General features: G+C 41.0%; 1 protein-coding gene across 2 annotated transcripts in view; it reads right to left on the reverse strand.

Moving 5' to 3' along the window:
• Nucleotides 1-1,665: 1,665 nt before the first annotated feature.
• Nucleotides 1,666-20,789, reverse strand: part of TMEM184B (transmembrane protein 184B) — a 33,869-nt gene continuing 14,745 nt past the window's right edge. Inside the window, exons 3-10 of one of the 2 annotated variants that reach the window (XM_081024195.1) lie at nucleotides 19,051-19,216; nucleotides 14,801-14,891; nucleotides 13,732-13,807; nucleotides 9,466-9,557; nucleotides 8,649-8,818; nucleotides 7,921-8,115; nucleotides 7,006-7,029; nucleotides 1,666-5,922 (exon numbers count right to left, since the gene is read on the reverse strand). In XM_081024195.1, coding sequence (XP_080880321.1) covers nucleotides 5,681-5,922; nucleotides 7,006-7,029; nucleotides 7,921-8,115; nucleotides 8,649-8,818; nucleotides 9,466-9,557; nucleotides 13,732-13,807; nucleotides 14,801-14,891; nucleotides 19,051-19,216 — 1,056 coding nt within the window. In that variant the 3' untranslated portion in view covers nucleotides 1,666-5,680. The remainder of the gene's footprint in view (nucleotides 5,923-7,005; nucleotides 7,030-7,920; nucleotides 8,116-8,648; nucleotides 8,819-9,465; nucleotides 9,558-13,731; nucleotides 13,808-14,800; nucleotides 14,892-19,050; nucleotides 19,217-20,789) is intronic. The other variant, XM_081024196.1, reaches the window with a different exon arrangement.

A 20,789-nucleotide genomic window follows, 5' to 3' on the forward strand; every position in this document is an offset into this window, starting at 1 on the left:
TGGCAGCCAAGCTTGAAACGGAGGAGCCCAAGGCTACAGACACTGCATCCTAAAAGGCTACCTGAGCCAGGAGCAGAGACCGGTAACAAGGGCAGCTATGTTGTGGCCCTCCAAGATGTTGTTGGACTCCAGTTTTCATCCATCTTAAGCCAACATCACCGATGATTGGGGGGCGGGGCGGGCGACAGGAGTTGAGAGTCCTCTGACATACGGAAGGGCCACCAGTTTACCACTCTGGACTATAGCAGGTCAGTATAAAGACTTTGTATAAGCAAAAGGCTTGCTGAGCATGCGCAAGTAAAGATTGAACAGGAAACAGCTGCAGCTTGGAGTGCTGCCTTTAAGAGTCAGGGGAGGGTAAGGAAGGCTGGCTCTCCTGAGGTTCCCTGCAATTCAAAGGAAGCACTCGTGGCAGACTAGATGAGAAGTCATAATATGCAACTAGCAATCACATGAAGGGCTCTTTGAAATAAATTTCAGCCACATCCAGACAGAGACCCTGACATGATTAGCAGGGCGCCCCACCTGAAGAACCAACAGCCTCCTTCTTTCCTTCCTCTTGCCCCTAACCAATTGGTACAATCAGGAAGGCGTCCAAGAGTCCCATGGGGCAAGGTGTGCTGAAGCTCAACAACTCTCCCTTACACATGCACTTATCCACTCTTTTAATGCAGGCCATGGCTGGTATACACAAGTATTTACAGCAGGCTTCCCCAACATGGTGGCCTCCAGATGTTTTGTACTACAATTCCCATTAGTCCCAGTCTACATGGCCAATGATCAGGGATGATGCAAGTTGTAGTCCAACAACATGCAGAGGACACGAGATTGGAAAAGGCTGATCTACATCCTTTTCTGAGGGGGGGGGAGGGAATCCCACTACTTCCAACAAGAAAACTACTTCAGACATTAGACATATCAAAGTACACAATGGGCAGTAGTTCAAGCCTACAAAATGGATACATGCCAAGTTACAATTCTACTCTCCAAGACAATTGTGCTAAACCAGTATCTCTCTCGCTAATGTTCATTTTAGCCAGTGTTATTTGCCACTGATATTACATAGCCACAGCAACCTCCTAAGCAATTATTTCCACCGCTAGAAAGAATGATAAGATCAGCCTCTGTCTCAGGCCCAAGAGAAATGTGGGAGTGTGTGGAATGGAGAAATACAATTTCCTAGAATAGGAAAGGAGATAAAGATTGTTACCTATGCTCCTTGTGACTTGGATGTTGAAAGATGACACCCACAAGAGAATAGACAAAGGGTGAGCAGAGTGTTATGCCAGAGAGAGAGATGTCAATTTGAGTTTGTACTGAAAAGTTTCCATGTCCTGGTTCCATTGTAGTAATTTAGGCTTCAGTGCTCCACACTGTGTGGGCATTTTCATACTTACCTCTAACAAATGAGAACACTGTTGCGGGAATAGCTGTGTGAGATGGAAATTGAATTCATGGCTATGGGCACCTACCCATTCTATGGTCCCCAGTTTTTGCTCTCTATGCTCCATGTAATTCTTATTCCACCCATCAAAATATGTAACTGGAACATGTGCAAAATACAGAATTATACATTAACTGTATTTTATTTTAAAGCAGAGAATTCTAGACTATGAGAAGTGAAACGGAGAATATCCATAAATCAGTAACCAGAGACACATTAAGTACAATCTAGATTATCTCTATATTTTTATTTGTTGTATTTGCTTTTTTCCGCAGAGCAGTATAACATCACAAAGATCAAAACAGAGACAATATCTTGTCTCTGAGCTCACATCAGTTATTACACAATAGGTACAAAACTAGGTAACTCTGTCTTATCATACAGCATATATTTCCCCAGTCATTTATATACAAATAACTAAGCTACATGGAAAAATAGTAAAAACAAAATTCCAGAGGGTATGTTACTTGGTAAAAAAACAAGGTTGGGGGAGGAAAGAGAAGGCAAGGAAGGGAGCAGCGCTTAGAGTATTCTGGTGGGGTTGATGTATATGAATGCATATTAAATGACTAGCCTCTAAGAATCCCTAATCAAGGGCCTACCCAACACAGCAGCTTACAGCAGCAGTAGTTGGTGTCGTAGGGCTGTCCTGACCTGCCAGCTTTGGAATAGCTGCAGTTTATTGGGAGGTAGCAGGAGGGATAAGGCAGCAACAAGATCAGCATGGTGCAAATGCACCGGCAGAAGCACCAGATTGTCTCCACTGGTGTGTTTGCACTGTGCTGACCTCACTCCTGCCTCGTCCTTCCCCCTCCCAGTAAATAGGAGGTCAGGTAAGTAGCACAGCCCCACTCTGCCAACTGCTACTGTCCCCCCAAAAGATGTTGCTGGACTCTCAATCATCCTTGACCATTGGCCATGCTGGCTGGAGCTGTAGTCCAGCAACATCTGGAGAGGGTTATGTTGGCTACCCCTGGCCTGATGGGAATGCAGGATCGCTGCTGCACTGAGGGTCAAGTTCTTTGGGCCTATCACTTTCCAGTCTTGTGGGAGAGCAAAAACACCTTCCCTCTATTAACAGCTTAGCACTGATGCCTTTCCATGTCTCCACTTTGAAAAAAGCCACATAGCCTGAGACCTTTTGCTATTACCGGACCTTGTACATAGCTACCTGAAACTGCTACTCATAAGAAGCTCCAAGAATAACCAACTTCAATGCACAATATGTATTTATATATAGCTTATGTTAAAAATTATTTTTTAAAAATATAGAATTTTTCCCAACACGGAAATACCGGCAAGTCAGCAGCACAGACTTCAGCCACATCCTTCACCCAACCCATACAAAAAGGGAACTGGCCGTGAAGATTCGTTACAAATATGTGTAAATGTGTGTTGGAAGTGGTTGGAGAGTTGGGAAGTAAACGAGTCCCATAAAAACAGGCAAGAGTAAACTATTATCTCCTTCTCCAAAATTAGAAGTAAAAAACAGCAAAACAAAAAAGGGTTAAAGGTCATTTCAAAGGGCTCTTTGAAATCCATTCTGTTTCATGAGGAGGTATGTCATACTTCTGGATGAAGAAGTCCTACTGCAGGCACAAAGGGACAACTATTTTCTGGTGCAGGGACCTGACGCCAAATCCACAACTGGTACAAGAGCAGCCCATTAGTCTTTTTGCAATAAGAGCTGCATCACCGTGAAAGTGTGGTTGTGCTGCACTGGAAAGGGGAGGAACCAGAGCCCTCTCCCGTTTCAGTTCTGAAAAGGCGGCTCACAGCAGCTCAACAACTGGCTACATCTAGCTCAAAAGAGGGTCAGAACGAGGGCTTACGAGCATGCTTCAGCTACGGTGGCACAACTCACTGCTACGGCTTAGTAATTGGAGTGCCAGTTACAAAGAACAGCTATGTGGGTCTGAGGGTTCCTTTTAAAGCAGCAACAGGATTTTAAAAGCCAACCCACAATAATATATTGCACACGTCTAACTGCAAAGAGAGGGATGGTTTTTTTATTTACAGAAACACGTTGCTTTTAAATATCTTCTCTTCTACTTCCTTCATCAATCCCTCAGGCTATTTCAAGCAGGGGATATGAATGGAGCTGTTGTGCTCCAGCATCCCACCTCCTGTCCGGTTTCTTCTGGAACATACAGTGTGAGAGTGCAAACCGCAGCAGCACAACCGTCCCTCTTCCTCCAAGAAGAGTAACCACAAGTTTTAGAAAACCTGCCTAGCCCCACACAAACACTCTTGTCTAACCAAGCACAGCTTGGATGAAGGATGCTGCTGCTGTCCTTGAGCTCTGCATTAACTATGATGTGATGCAGGGGTGAGAGAGAATATTAAGGCACAGAGAAAAGGAACAAAAGAGTCAAACCCCAGAGATCCTCATTTCAAGACTCTTCACAGGAGGGGTTAAAATCACCGTAAAAGAGCAGGTGTCCATTAACCACAGCAAGCTGTGGGAGAGACACATATAGCAGCGTAGACCAGAACAAGCCTTACTGGTAGTGGATGGGGAAGAGGAATCGAGAGAGGTGTCAGGAAAGGAAGAAGTCTAATGTTATTCCCCTTTTTTTGTGGGCAGTATTAATGCAGGCACAATTAACCACAACGGCAGCAGAGAAGTACAACACACTGCAATTAATTCTATTGCCCTTTCCAGCTTTAAATCATCAAGCAAACCAAGGGGTCTGGTAAATTCAGTGACTGATAGGCTTTTCAGCTTGTAAAAGGGGCCTTGTGATTCTCACTTAGTGAACTTGTGCAAGTACAGGCCAGGCCTAGAGAGGTTAATAGAAAACCAATGCATTTTTTAAATCACGTGGACTGAAGGGAATGTAATGGCAAGGTAACAAATGCGCATCACAGATATGTTTACATCTGCTGGCGAAACTGCAGCCAGTCCGGTACAAAAGCAAGGGAAGAGAAGGTGGAATGCTCACCATCCCAGGCAAGCTCTATCCCACTGGCACTTAAAATTAACTATTAACAAAAGTAAAATATTGATGACAGCAAGAAGAACTGGTAATTTACAACACATGTTCTGGAATTTTAAAACACACCAGGATGTAAATGCCTAAGGAGGAGGATAGATGTGATAAAGACATTTTAGTATTAGGAGTTGCAGAACTACTCCTCCACAAGAGAAGTTACAAAAGAGAATGAAGAGAATGATGTGTTCTGCCTCTTCAAGTGAGTGCAACTAGACATCACCCAACAGGTGGTTCCCAAGCGCCCACTCGAGAATCAGCCAGTGTGGTCCCCCACCCACAATGGATGAGGATGTGCAGCTTGACTCAACAACCTGACTGGAATGTACATCCTTATCCAATGTCCTGAACAATTGTGTGTGACTCTCTGAACAGTGGGCATTAGCTTCTAGCAAAAATGTTTCCAAAGATGGGGCAAATCCTATTTTCAGAAAATGCATTGTATTCTCTTCAAGTGTTGGGCAAGGAACCCATCAGAAAAGCTACCTTCCGCCTCAACAAGCATATTTCACTTAGGCTCACTGTTCCAATCCAGAAGGTGTTTTTCTTCTTTTCCCTCTATCATACTTCTCCTACTCTAAAGCAGAAAACCAATCCCTTCTGAAGCACCCAATGCTGATCATTAGCAGAGGCAGATCCTAAATGTGACTGTATTACTATGGAATATACTGTGCCTAAGGGAATTCTGGTCACAAGCCAAAAGTTGTTCAAAAGTTAATACTGGGACAACAGTTAGAGACAGGGTTCAACCTATATACCAAATTACTGTAGGTCTAACAGGTGTCTAGAAGTGCATTTTAGTAGTGCAGTTTGGGGGAGGGGATTGTTTCTGCTACTTTCAGCCAGCCATATTTGAGACAACTTAGGTAAATGGGTAAAGATACAGCCTTATTTTTTCAAGCTTCCCTTGTCTGACTCTTCTTCCATCCGCCTTCCCCATCAACAACAGCAGAAACCCAGCATACAGAAGAAAGTGTGGTCCCAGATCTTTGTTGTATTCTATGCCAGGTGTATTTAGTGTTCCTTATTAAGTGATATCTGCTCCAAGTCAAGCCTTTCAAGAAGAAACTAGGAAAAGACAGTCCAAACCACCTGCATTAGTCACAATGGTCCATGCTCACAATTGGCAACAAGAAGTGCCCATTCCTGACTTGAGCACCATATTTAAAAAGGGATATGACCTGTGTTTCTGGTTCAATAAATAAAGGGAAAGTTCCAGGCTGGGCCATGCTTCATCATCTGCTTAGAACTCATCATCTGAGCTCAGGAGTAGGGTCTTCTCATTGTCACGAGCACCAGAGCTGCTGTGGGAGTGTGAGATTGTGTGACTGCCATTACGCCAAGGTGGTCCATGTTCTAGGGTTGACTGCTGAGTGTACTGCTGGTAGGCAGGGGAGAAATTGTGGATGGCATCCTGCACAATGTCATGGGGGTTCATGGTCTCCTTAAGGCTGCTAGAGATGCTCTTCATAGGGGCACAGCGGCCTAAAGAGAGAGAGAAATTAAGAATGACTGAGGATAGAAGTCTTCCTCTCCCCACCCCCATCCCCAAATATCCCATTAAAAATGTAAGCAAAAGCTCCTTGTGGTGCAACTTTTGGCAGTTAACGGACTGGTTACACCAGCCTGGAGGCATGCTAAAGCAAAATGAGTGACACACAACATGGTGGCAACTTTGGGGAGGCAGCAAGAGCAAGAGATCATCACCTAGGCTGTAATGGGCTGCTTTCAAGGATCAGGAAAGGCTACACAACAGAAAGGTATAACTAGAGGGACAGAAAATCCGCTCAGGAGGAAAGGTAACATATACTAAGTGGCTTGAGCAGCTCTTGGTCTGAAACAAGGGTAGGAGAAAGATAGCAAGAGAAAGGGAAATAGGGACTCATGTCCAAAGTAGATGTTCAGTTTCTGCCGGCAATAGGAAGCAAAGATGGAAGTCAGATCAAAGTCACACTTTAGTGTAGGGAATGGAGAAGATGAGCCATTGCATACACCACATACCAGCGCAGAAGCTGCTTCCAGATGTTACTAACTCTGTCCCAGCAAGCAATCTGATTGTAACTGGTACCTACTTACTCCAATACTTTTACTTTTAAATTACTACAAAACATACAGTTTGGACAATGTATTGTGGATAACTTTTCTTTTAGCAGGGTGGGGGTGGATGGAGGACAAAACACAAGTATACTAATGGCCTAGTCAACAGATTGAAGACAATGAGTCAAATAACCCACCCACCCCCCCCACACACTTGAGACCCTCATGTGCAGCTGGAGGCTTCTTTAAAGTTTCTATCACAGCAATTTCCCTCTGCTGAAGAGGCAAGTCCCTTCTGCTTTAAAAGCAACTTGGCTCTTTAGTAACCAGAGAAGCTGAGACAAAAACTTCAAAGCCACCTCCACTTTCATTCATGCTTCTCCTGAAGTACACATACGTGCATTTGTTATACCTAATGGTATGCACACAAGACAGATAATGCAGGGAGGTGAAAAGAGTCACAGTAGCAAATAGCGTCTCAACAAAGAGACAGAGACAGAGAAACAAATGAAGAGAGAGCATGTCACCTACCATATGGCCCATATGATGGAACAGCTGCGCCAGACACCAGAGCCCAAAGCAAGGGAAAGAGGAAAGAGGGGGGAAAACAAGAGAGGAAGATATGGGAAACAACAGTCTGAAAAGGCATGTTATTCTCAGGCTCTCCACCAGGAAATTACCACAATATTCATCTCTATAGCAAACCAAGTACAATTACTATTAAATACAAGATTTTAGAGGAGACTGTAAAACTCTGCTACTTGCTTCCCCCCTGCCAAATATCTACAAGTGGGTTTCCTAGTCTATTCCATCTCAACTATGCTCTGGACCTAGTCCCCTTCCCCTAGTCCAGACAGACAGAACTGATACAGTGAACTTTGTTTACCATATCCAAGAAATGGCTCACCATCCCAAATTTTAGTATTAAGAGGAGGAGAAATGTATAGGAACATAAACAGAGACTTTGTGTGCAGAAGGTCCCAGATTCAATCCCTCTAGATAGGGCTGGGAAAGACCACAAACTCAAACGCTGGAGAGCTGCTGCCAGTCAGTGTAGACAGCACTGAGCTAGGTAGAAGAACAATCTGACTTGGCATAAGCCAGCCTCCTGTGTTCTAAAACCATTATTTCCAAAGGGAAAACTTTTTATGCGGAAATTAATTCTATTCTTGCGTGCAGGGAAGCTCATAATAAATGCAGGGGAGTTCCTGTATAGCCACAGGATGGACTCTCAAGGGAGTGTCTCCCATAATTCAACAGATGATCATCTTTCAGCCTGTACAGCTAGGGAAAATGAAAGCCAAATCAGGAGACAACCAGTGTGCAAATTTGGCAGATGGGAAAACGGTGTTCAGTTGCCCAGCTGAGGAATTTAAACTGTGAACAAGCTCAGCTGGGAAATCTCCCTTCACCACAGGCCCAGCAGTAAGTACCCTGCCTCCATACCTTGCGCATCAAGACGCTTGTCTGCATAGACCTTGTATGTGAACGCATGGCGCAGAGCAATGGCTGCAAAGAACATTTCCACGCAGATGATGAAATCCTGGTAGCCAGCAGCCACGGTCCCCTTACCCACAGATACATTGGCTGAGTTGATCTTTGGGATTGCACCACACCTCTCCAGAATGGCCAACAACATCCCTGAACAAAACAGAATCAAATTGTAAGACTTAAGGGAACCTCAGAACACTCTACAGAACAATCTACTGCAAAAAGGCCCAGAGATCAGTGTAGATAAGAAGCCCTCTGTTGCCACCTCGTTTTAATCTTTCTTTGCTGCAACATTTTATTATTTTACTCAGATTTTGTTTGTATTTTTCTTTCTTACGGTAATCTGTTTGGAGAATATTTGTTGAAAAACAGGTTACAAATTGCCCATCCAAATTATAATAATAAGTCTACACAGAGGACACTTGCCTAACTAACAGTGTAATAGTTTAAGACAAAAGGAGAATGGTTAAGTATGGGTATTTCAGAATACACAATATAAATAATTTTCATTTCTCATACAAGGAAGAATCTGCATTTCACCTACAGCGATAAGGCAACACTGATGAAAAGAATCCTAAACCAAATAGAAGAAAAATGTGTCACGTGTGACTAGGTTTTAATTGTCTCTCAGGCATTCCCAGTTAAATCTACTTGTGGATTAAAGGCATGTGTGCTTGTCTCACCTTGCCAGAATGACAGGAAAATGACAGACTTGACCATGAAGAATTTCAGGACAGGGCTGTAGGGACTGAGTAGTTCACGTGTGGCAAAGTAAAAGAGGAAGAGGGCATAGAGGGCCAGGCTGACAGAAATATTGTAAATTATCGTCACATAAAGATACCCATTGGTGACACTGTAAGGGAAGAAAATATGAATGCTCAGTTTCTCACATACAGTGTTTCTTAGCTCATGCAGTGCTGTAAAGACTTCTCCCTGCTCCCAGCTCCATCACTAAACAATGACCCAATGCCAACAGGGAGATTATACTACCATTACAACCAATTACAGCAACCTCCATTTCATACAACATACAGAGCTTTTCTACATTGAGAAAACATGGTAGTTACAGGGAAAATGCATGCAAGCCGGCACATTTGTGGGAATCAACATGCACATGCTTTACCAAAGCTTTTCCTGTGACTGCAGAAGTCAGGGGGCCATGTTAATAGGCCCTTATTTGTATTTTGTTTCCAACTTCCCCCTCCAGTGTTTTGTGGCAGCATACCATATATTTTGAATTTATACTCACAGCAATTCTGTGAAGGTGGCCCAAAGCAACTAGCTCAAGGTTTACCCTGGGAACTTTATAGACTCTGATTTCGAGGTTCTGAAGCCAAATCAACCCACCTTTTTGCAGCCATGACATTACTGCATTCTCCCAGTTCTTATGATAGGTAAGTCCTTCCTTTTCAGTTAGACTCCTAGTCCCTCATAGGACTGTCAGATAAGTGTTTCGTGACAAAGAAAACTCTATAATTTAGAAATAAACTATTTACTTACTCGAAGTCCCCATCCTGGTACTTGCCAAATGCTTGGAGGATGACTGTAATAATTGCCATGAGGGGTTTTACCACACAGAACTGCAAAGTGGCCTGGAAGAGAGTAAAAGGAGGAGGAAGGCAAGATGGGTATTGAGAAGAACAAATGACCACAACCTTCAGGCTTTGATCTCTAACCAGTCAGTCCCATTCATCTAACTGACTAAAAAAAGCAGCACTTTCAACTTGGAATTATGACTGTCATTCTGCTTCTTGAACAGAGATGATAATCTGTTCATTGATTAGCCATGTTCAGAGTAAAAATATGTTTAAACATGGTTTCTTCTGTGTCTAAAAGCTGTCCAAGAGGCCACCCAACCAAAGGCTGGGTGAATGGACATCTGTATGCAGACTGGACACAACTCTTATTTCTCCTTTTTGTATAATACTAAGGAAGCTGTTGGTGTTCTGAACTGAGGCCTGAAAGTGGTAATAAACTGTAGGACACCTAAGCATATCGAAGCACAATCCAGACAAGACATACATGCTCCTGGTTGGGAGTGAGAGGGACTCAGGGTGAAGCCATGGATAATGGCTGCAGCAATATTGTGGCACACAGCCCAAGAAATGTGGTGACCCTATCTCTGGTGGGTCAGTAAAGGCATTTTTTAATTCCAAGAGACTTTCCCCTAAGTATCCGCTGTTGTGTGTGTGTGTATTTTGCAGTCTGTGCCTTTGTTACATTTTTATTGTAGCATTTTAATGTATTTTTACTGGGCTGTGCCCAATTAAGTCCTACTCAGAGTAGATCCATTGAAATCAGTGTACTTAAGTTAGTAAAGTCCACTGATTTCAATGGGTCTACTCTGAGTATGTTAGATACAACCTACTGTATTTTAAGCATATATTCATTGTTTTGCATGATTGTGATTTTATACTTTTGTAAGCCACCCTGAACAGTATATAGGCACTAAAAATATGGAATAGAAATCTCTAAATAAATAAATGTATAATTGAAGCTCCCTCTCTGGCAAAGGAAATGGCACATTTGCTTTCATAGACAGATTGTGAGCTAGGCATCATGTTCAGAGGAGCAAAAGCTAGTGGAAGATTCTGGGATTTCAGCAGGAATCTCCTGCTTTGTAGAAAGCACTCAAGCAGGAAGAACCAGCCTTGCAGTCATATGAAAGAGAAAGCCAAGAGAGGGGGAAAGATTGCTTGTGATAAGATGCTCTTGGGTGGTGACCATAAAACTTCAATGAGATTAAAAAATCCCAGCACAATCCAGTTGATGAGTCACTGCCATGATGTGAACTGAAAAAGGTCAAGCTAATCGTTAAACTTGCTTCTAAGCTTCCTCTTCTCCATTCTGGGGGTTGTTTAATCATTTTCCTGCAGCCCAATCCCACAAACTTTTATTTTTAGACACTTCCTGGTGAAGAAAGTGTTAAGACATTACAGGGACAGCATGTGGGTGATGTGACCCAGACAGTTACTCTGTCACTGGGCAGAAGTCTAGGGGAGGACAAACAAATCATCAAAATGTGGTATGGTGCTAGACCTCTTCTGAATCATATCTCAGACACATTTAAGCTCCTGTCCAGTGGCCTGAGAATGTCACATTTGCCCCAGGCAAACAGAATGCTAGGAGCAGGAAATGTAGCTCCTTCTTCACTGGGGTGGAACATTGGGGAGAAGGGGAGAAAGTGTTCTCTGATCCAGTCAACCCTGTTGTTCCAACTGCAATTTTCAGAGAAACATTATGTTGTGCAGATGATGATGATTGAATTTATATACTGCCCTATACCCCGAAGTCTCAGGGCAGCTCACAGAAAATATTAGCAATCCCAATACACTTCTTTATTATTACCTCCACAGCATTCAGAAGACAGAGCCTCCTGGGTTGTAAATATGGACAAAAAAATTCCAAAACACTTGCTCTTGGATCTCTCAAGGACATACTGCTGTACATACACAAGCACTCTAACAGCGACAGTGAAATTGCTCATGCTAAATGAAGTTCCAAAGTTAACATATTTTCACCATACACTCCCAGTCCCAGGCCTGTAGCCAGAAATATGATGGCGGTGGCAGAGACACCATTTACAAATCCTTCAAAATCTAAAATGCAGGCAGTCAACAACCATGTATCTAGACCGTGCTCTGTTTAATATATTTTGTACTGCTTCCATTTAAAACATTATTTGATCTATAATATAATTTTAATAAAAATAGGAATCCACACTAAAAATAAAATGAAATTGAAAATAGCAAATATCCAAGAGGTTGTCAGGTAGCACAATGCATTAGCATTCACTGGCCAGGCTTCTGGAAGGGAGGAGAAGCTTTACTTCTTACTAAGCAAGAGAGAATACACTGCCTGCACATTTCCCCCTTCCATCTCCATGGGTAAACAAGACTAGATTATGTATGTATGTATGTATGTATGTGGGCAGGGGTACCTTTACCTGTATGTATGTATGTATGTATGTATGTATGTAGCTAGCTAAAAATTCAAGGAAGAGGCCCTGGACTATCCTTGTGGGAATGAACTATTCTTTGGTAATGGACATTCTTTCTGATGCCAAATTTCCATGCGGAAAAGATGGACCCGAGAAACAGTAGTGTCTTGAGAGAAGATCTGTCTTCTGTGAGTCCTACTGCACCACTACTATTAAGGGAAGGGGAGGGGAAAGAGAAACTTTATCAATAGGATTGTGTAGTAAAAATGTATCAAGAACCATTTTCACTTCCTCCCGACAGTTTACACAGAGCATATCAGGTAATTTATTCTCTACAATTAAACTGGGAGAGGTTCCCTTGGTGAAGAGTTGTGGCTCATCCTTGACTGCTTCCTCTGCAAGACCCAAGTAGGAGGACTCATATGAGGAGCATGTGACATTTAATCACATACAAGAACCTGTTGCAACTAATGATCATCATGAGGTACAAACAAATTATCAGGACAACTGAGTCAGATATTTACACGTCTTGATGCAAACAAAAAAAAAGTTGCTCGTTGCCTAACACCATACACAGACTAAAAATAACCCAAGTAGTAGCAGAGTCACACCCCCACTTCCAAAAGCATTAGATCACACAATGTTCCCTCACACGAGCCAAATTTGAACCCTTGGCCACATCACCTCTTTTTCTACACTCAACTATTTCTAGACTCAGCATGAACTGAAGGAACATTCACCAGCTTTTTCTAATCTGACCCTAAGGTTATATTCTCCCTATGCCTTTTACTGAGTTTCCTTCTATAGCTTGCCATTTGTGTCACAATAACACAATTGTACACCAGTCTTCACTCACAATCTCCCTTACCATTTTTTAAAAAAGAGGTTATCAATATTTGTACAGATGAGTTTTTTCTATTGCATCTGGGTGACAATGTGCTTTAGGTGTTAACGCTGCCTTTGCTCTCAAATGAAGTTTTATAAAAATGGGATAAATCTGCCAGGGGGGAAGTAGTGGGAGAAGACAATCAGCGCATAGCTCACAATGTGCTGGTGCCGATTTACAGGGACGTGAGGCAGAAAGGGCTTCAGTTACACTACAAGTGATGGGTACATACCTGAGGTATATAAAACCATATAAAGAACGAGACACTACAGATCACAAGGTCAGATAAACAGGTATATCCATGACAGAGCAATGCAACGTGGTTGAAATAGCCCAAATTAATAATGTAGTAAAAGTTACGAAATGTGAACAAACCATGTATACTTTCTACACTCCCAGTTAAACTGACATTGCAGCAGAGTCAATAATGCAGCTAGCTACTGATACTTTATTTGATGCTAGCATTCTTGTTGTTACTGAAACAATTCTCTCTAAATATTTTTAAACTCATACAGGTTCTTTTACTGCAGAGCTGGGCCTTGGCTGAAAAGTGAAGTGGCAAGTTACGTAAGAAGGGCAAGTGAGATTTCAGTTCAATGTTTCCTGTTCCATAGCTCACACAAAACTTCCCCAAGGCTACAAGGCTAAGTGGAACTAAATTCTTCTTTACTTCTGTCTCCAATTTTCAAAAGGTTGGCAGAACTGACAGACCTAGAAGTGATTTGTGTGTTCTGTATAGATAAATTAAAGAGAACAAGCAAAGGGTGGAGGGTGGCAGGGGGCACATACTCATCTTAACTGACATCCTCACTCACACTTTCAGCAGTGTCCTAAAACTAGTTTAAGGGAGTCCCTGCAGATTCTACTTCCGAATAATCCTATGGAGAGAAGCATCATGTGGCAGCATCTAACTCTCCAATCAAGTTTTGTCCTTCCATACCTGCTTACAAAATCTCAGAAATCCAATGGAATACGTCTTTCCCCATAAGCAACAGGTTCCATACATACAGCTGGACCTAAAAGCAAGATAGCAAGACAGCTGATCAGAAAATAATTAGACTTCATCTTTAACTTTATTATTATTATTGGGTTTTATAAACAAGAATAATGTTATACAAATAAGTATACCAAGTTTTCTCATGTCATTTGTATATCACAAAAATAGCATAATAAATGTGGAAAAATATTTACAACATATGCTTCATTATTAGTGGTCAATGTATAAATAGATTTCATTTAAGATTATTTTATCAAGGTGTATAAGTATTTATGATGTTTGACAGCAGTTTAACTGTTTTCTCATGCTAATGTCTAGAATGGATATATAATATTAAACACTTTTTAAAAGAAAAGGATCAGATAGAGCACCTCAGGGTATGACAATATCTCTTTTAGTCTTCAGAGAAAGTGGAGTTAAACAACCCACTGACAAACAAGCAAGGAAGCAAACAAACAAACAAACAAACAAACAAGCAGGCACACAATTTGTTCCCCACATTTTCTTCCCAAATTGCTTTCTCCACGCATTTATGTGAAATTACAGCTGCAAGATTCAACCCACCTCCCACTGATGTTAATAGGTGCTGTTGCTTCCCAAGTACTGCAGATTTCACAATGTCTTGTTGTGTGAAGAACAATTGTGGTTAATTTGAAATTAGGACAGAAATGCCTTAGGGCAACAACAAAACTATTGCCAGTATGACTAAAAGGAGCTTGGAGGAGAACAAGGAAAATAAGGCTGGAAGTGCAATTCACGTGTGACCAAATGGTCTCAATCAGACTGGTGTGGAAATTGGTAAACTAGATGAAGGGGCCTTATTCAATGTTAAGGCATACTCATCTCACTGAAGAGTTTCCAGTGGCAGAGGCAGAACAAGTGCTATGATAGATGCCAGCCTGCACTCAAGTCTTTCCCACCAAAGAGATAAAGAAGATAGATAGATAGATATAGATAGATAGATAGATAGATAGATAGATAGATAGATAGATAGGACACACAGCATACTCACTCAATGGACTTCCCTCTAATCTCAGACATGATAGAGCTCTCTCCGCCAAGGTACTCATAGCAGAGGCTAAGGAAGTTATAGATTACAAAAGCTGCAAAAAGAGATGAAACCAGCAAAAATCACTAAATATACTCCAAGGGTTTCAAAGGATGTTGTTTAAAAGGAACCACCGGGGGGGGGGGGGGTTCTAGCTCAGCAATTCAAAAAGAATCCCACAATGTACTACCAGATCTGTCATTTGATTAAAGATATTTTTATTGATCGACTATTTAAGTTTATTTGAATCAATTAAAATCTGCATATGAATACAACAGCAAAAAAGGGGGGACCCCACTGTTTTTAGAATGTACACAAATATGTCACAGTCAAAACCACCTCAGAAGAGGTCTTTTGTCCTATACGAGAGGAAGAATGCTGCTTCTAAGATATTCTCTGCTATCCACGATTTTTGTAAGTATCTTATCTTGAAGTACTTATTTTTGTAAGTACTTTATCTTATTTATTTTATTTAAAAAATCTGCTCCAATTCACTGGGGATAATTTTTTATTTATCAAAAGGTTCTCAGTTGAGAGAGGAATGATGGGCTGTGCCAGGATGCAGGCAAGATAATTTGCTTCATATACATAACAGGAATATTATGCAATAAATTACTTATAGTGCAATCCACTTGCAATGCTTCCACTCCAGACCACAAATATTCTTTTTACCATTCCACCTGCAAGCCATTCCGCCATGCTTTTATCTATGGAAGATGTTCAGAGCATTTTATATGTCATTTCTAGACTCACAGTGCTCCCTAGTGTCATTCTGGGACATTGATGGTGTACTAGATGGGGAAGTTCCCATGACAATTCAGTCATGCAACTTGCTTGTGCTATTTCTGTTTACTATGAAGGTCTCATATGCAAATACTGACCAGGTGCCAAACTGCTAAGCTTGACCAAGGCGATGACAAACACACACTCCCTAGTATGAACCAATGGGTTTCCAGCTCTGTAATCACATTTTTAAAAACTGAATGATAAGCTTGGTACTCAAAATCTCTGTTCATGTGAGGATCATTACCAGATTCTTCTTGCCTACAATATCACGAACTGTGGCTGAACCTCACCCATGAGAATACACTAGGACAGCTGTGAGCAGAGTTCTTCCTGGTTCAAAATCTCAATGCAGCTGTGAATTTTAACAGCACTTGTGGAAATGAGATGACTTCATTAGGACTACAGCAGGAATCCTTTTTACGTTGAAGGTCTCCAATTCAAATACCGCCCAGGCATTAAGATTACCTAGTCCAGACGAAAATTAAAGCCTGTGCTATTAATTTTGGTTTTTTAAAAACCCACCGTGGTTACTAAATAAACATTTAGTGCCACATCTACTTTGTTACTACGAGTTACAAAGGTTCTGCTTTGGTGAGAGTAAGAGTCTTGCCTTTTGTGAACTGCTCTTCTGTTGTCCTGTGGTGGTATTCAAGATCCAAGTCAAGTGTATTCCTTTTTTCCCCTTCTGCACTGCTTTTTGACTTTGATAAAAGTCAAAGATCATAATTCTAACCTAACTTTTTGTCTAGAGTTCCATTTGGGTATTATTTACTCCCATGTTCAACGACACAGAAGCATGCAGCAAGGCCATACAGAGTACTCCCACCCCCCAACATCCCACGCTCTTCTTTTGAGATCCACATATGCAGGGAAAACACTTTCACACATACAGTTGTACATACAAAGGCTTCACTAGAATCTGGAATCCAAATTGTTCCAGATCCCAAGGATGGCTTCATGCATACAATTACATCTGTAAGGAGGTGGTCCTTACAGATGTCTATGCAGTGTATGTGGACTTCAGGGAAGAGTGTGGCCTGCTTCTTGCTCTCATGTTGTTGAACACAAGAGTTAATAAAATCTAAACAGGGTATATCATGTCCCAAAAAATGGTTACTGGCATACCATTCCACTCCAGGTCACCAAAATGAAACTTGGTATGGCACAATGGTTAAAGAAGAAGCACTAACTAAGCTCACTGGGTGATCTCCAGCCAGTCACTATTCTCTCAGCCTATCCTCAACCCAAACTCAGTGCCACAGTCATAAGGGTTTATTTGGATAAAAGGTTCCAGAAAATATTAATTCAGTAAAAACTACCAGACAGCTTCTTGTACCCAATTCCGTTCACAGAATTCTATAGGAACCAATCACTTATATAATGCATGTCTTATTACACAGAGTGAAGTCTTGCTCCAGTCAACAATCTTCCTGCATCTCCAGATGTCTACAAAACAAGTTCAGTGCTTTTGTGGGAGGAATAACCAAAAGCACACTGCTGTTCAAGAGGTTTCCGCCCTGCCCTCTGATACAGGAAAGGCTCATTATAGTAGGAGCTGCCTATTCTGGGACCTTGTTTAGGAGAAGATGAAATTAGGTGGAAGAGAACAAAAGCGTTTCCAACATTCCTCAAGCTCCTCATGGAAGTAAATTTAGGTTGCACACGCACACCTTTGCAAATTTATCTTGGAATAAATCCCATTTAACATGCAATAGCACTTTCTTCAAAGGAGACATGCATAAGATTGTGCTGAAGTCTCTGGCTAGTGCTCTACTGCCAACATTTCCAGTTGAAGATGTTATTTAAATTCTCAAATAAGACTACCAACTAAAAAAAAAATCAAACACTAAATGCCACAGATTCCAGCTGTGTATTTTCTTTAACGTTTTCCAAGGGCAGACTTTCCCAAGGGAAAAATCTCTTTTGAAATGAAAGGAGATTCCCACCCCCTCCTGTTTTCTGATTTTCCTAGACATAGTTTTAACTACAGAAAGTACGAAAGCAGGGAGGGGGACCCAAACCCATTTCCATACAGGCCATCAAGCTGGCAAACTTTAGAATGTGGGCTGACCCTCTGAGCAGATGTTGTCATGTTTGCAAACTCCCTAGGCGAGGCAAAGGGGATAATAGCTGTTGCTAGGAGATGAATTTCACAGAGCAGCAGGCTTCCTGCTACGCAGCTACGCCTTTATATACACACTCAGCAAAGGCAGAGGAAAGGGAAAGCCAGGCCAAACAAAGATGGCCTCTGGATTGTGTGTGTGTGCATCTGCCATCTGTTAACACATCCCAATGTATTGTCATAGGTGTGAAAAGCCCAGTGATCCCCTAACCACAGTTGTTCATGAGCAAATATTGCACTAGTATCATATTTTCATATGGCTATGAAACTCAGCAGGAGACTCTCTTAGTATGGCTTGCTCAAAAAAAAATATCTCACAAGATCCACAGACTAAAACATTTTAAAGTACAGCATGTGCTGCAGGGTAATTTTTTTGTTTCATCCAAATCAGTGTGTTCTACCTAAATAACCAGAAAAAGAATATTTTCAACTTATTTAAACAAGAATTTTGTTGAAGGTTGTTTTTCAGTTAAAGATAAAGAAACTCTGCAATGAATGCACCATGGTCAGTTTAAATTTGTCACATGCTCTCTAGCATTGGAGCAGGAAATCTAGTCATGAGATCATTTACATATTTGTCCTTCTGAACAATTTCAGGAGATTGTATTAAATAAGCCATAACTGCCCTAATTTAAAAACAAAACAAAACTGTATTTACATGTTTTTATGAAAACCAGAGGAATGTAAAAGTCTTTTTCACATGCTTCCTAGAAAGCATCTTTCAGGTATCTGGGATCAGTAGCTGGACAGCTGCAGAATTCTGCCAGTAGTCCAAAACTTTTGGTGGTCCCAAGTTGGTGAAGGCTATCCTAGAGCAACTGCTCAGGTTGATTTAGTAGTAATCTGCTGAGAGAACTCACTCATACATTCTCTTTTCTTCTTTGATGGAAAACTACTGGCATAATCTATTGAGTGAATCACCAGAACCAAAGGAGTCGTACCTATTTGCATGGTTTCTTGAGTTCTTGTATCTGGGCTTCTGAATTCTGTGCCAATATTATTTTTCATCATCTGGACCTTCTTACATGATGGGGAGAATGTCCACAGATTCTAATAACATATTGCATTTATTCCATCCCTATGTATTAGTTCATATACAGATCCCTTTTCTGCTGTAGTGAGCAATATCTATAGCCAGCAGCTTGGCCTATCATTCCATCATTGCCATAGACTTCCTGCCACTTCTCCATATTTAGAAGACAACCCCATATTTAACTAAGACCCTTGTGTACGGGTACTTCCTTCAGGCTCACATACAAAGCACCACCTTCTCTCTAGCCTGTTTCCATGCCTTCCAGCACCTTACCTTCATAGCAATCCCGCACTGTGCCAAAGTAAACATAGTACTGGTCATTGGTGAAGAAAAGAAGGCTGAGCCATGAGTCGACAGCATAAATTGGCACAATGAAGAGGATCCGGACAATATAGCGTTGCTCATTGGGGCAACTGTAGCAACGAAGGTGCATATAGATCTGGGGGGAAAAGATGGTGAACAGGATAATGTCAAATTAGAACAAAAGTAAGCTAAGGAGGAAGAGGAGTAATAATGGGAATTTAAGAATGCAATGCCATACACAACATATAAACACTTTTTTGCTCTCATAAGGCTTTCTTACTGAGTTTATAGCTTAGTAGGATATATTGACTTGGTTTTTGCACTGTAAGGTCTATGTTTACCCTACATCTGCAAGAACAAGGGATAAAATTCATTTACAAAGTAAGGTAGCTTATGAATATATAAATTGCTATAAAATGTAATGAAATGAACATTCTGTACTATATTTACTGTAAGATAAAAAGCAACTGTCCCACAGTATTTTTTCCATCCAAGTGATAATAATAATTTTAGTTTTTTAAAAAAGTACTAAGCATCTGAATGATATACTTTTCACTTGAGATTTACTTATTTTAATTACAAACTGATTTGGTTTCTAAATGTAATGTGCTGAAGCCGTGAAATGGCTACAATACTGAAGCTATCCTATGCTATCTTTCACATTCATTATCCAGATGTCTACATTTCACAGCTTCAATATATTACTTTTAGAAACCGGATTTAAGCACATACACATGACATATATGGCTCGTATGTTTTCAGTGCAATACAGTAGCAGAGCCTTCTGTAATGTCATGATCCCACACAAAAATAAAGTTTTTGGATCTATAAATATAAGACAACCAAAGTGAGGACCAGCCAAAAACACAACTTTAATCTGCAAAAACATATAAGACGTCTCTCAAATACAAACTCTATCGTGCTTTCTAATAACAGAAGAGTACACCAATAAGTTTTGCAAATGAATCAAATCTCATCTTTAAAATGTTTTGTTTTATATGGTAGCCTGCCTATCCTACAAGTTAAAATCTTTACTGACTAGAAACAGACTGGATGGAGAGTGTATTAGAATGTTGGTTATGAACAGTAATTTTGAAATAGTGCTTTTCTTGGCCCACAGGGTATTTCCAGATAGCAGCAGCACCAGGAGTGCAAACACAGGAAATTCTTCAAAAAAGGAGGCATTTCCTAGGGTTTTTTTCTTTTGCAGAGGGAAAAGTTTTGTCTGATTATGATTAGTAGGATTCAAAAGAACACCCTAGCTGCTCTTTGTCTTATAATCTAGTTTTACACAGCCAATCATATATAATTCAGTGCAAAGATATTGAGCATTTTTAGTCAGCTTCGTAACAGAGCTCAATTGATCTTCGCAAGCCATTCTGGAGGCCTTTTTCAGTTGAAGAGATACATAAAAATTCTTCAGATACATAAATAAGCATGCAAGCAATCTACAGAGTCAACCTTACAGTTGTAATGCATGAAACAGTTATACTACTAAGAGAAAAGAGTCCTGCTACATCAGACCAAAGGTTCATCTAATTCCCAAAAGAAGCCAGTCAGCAAGATGTCCTGGGGAAACTCACAAGCAAAACATGAAGGCATCAGCCCTCTTATTTGTCCCTAACATCTGATATGTTGCCTGTTATTTGGCGAGGGTTCACTTAGCTATCGATTCTAACAGCATTTTGATCCTCCATGGATTTCTCTCC

This window comes from Podarcis pityusensis (genome assembly GCF_964106645.2).
Source record: "Podarcis pityusensis genome assembly, chromosome: 10".
Classification (NCBI taxonomy): Eukaryota; Metazoa; Chordata; class Lepidosauria; order Squamata; family Lacertidae; genus Podarcis; species Podarcis pityusensis.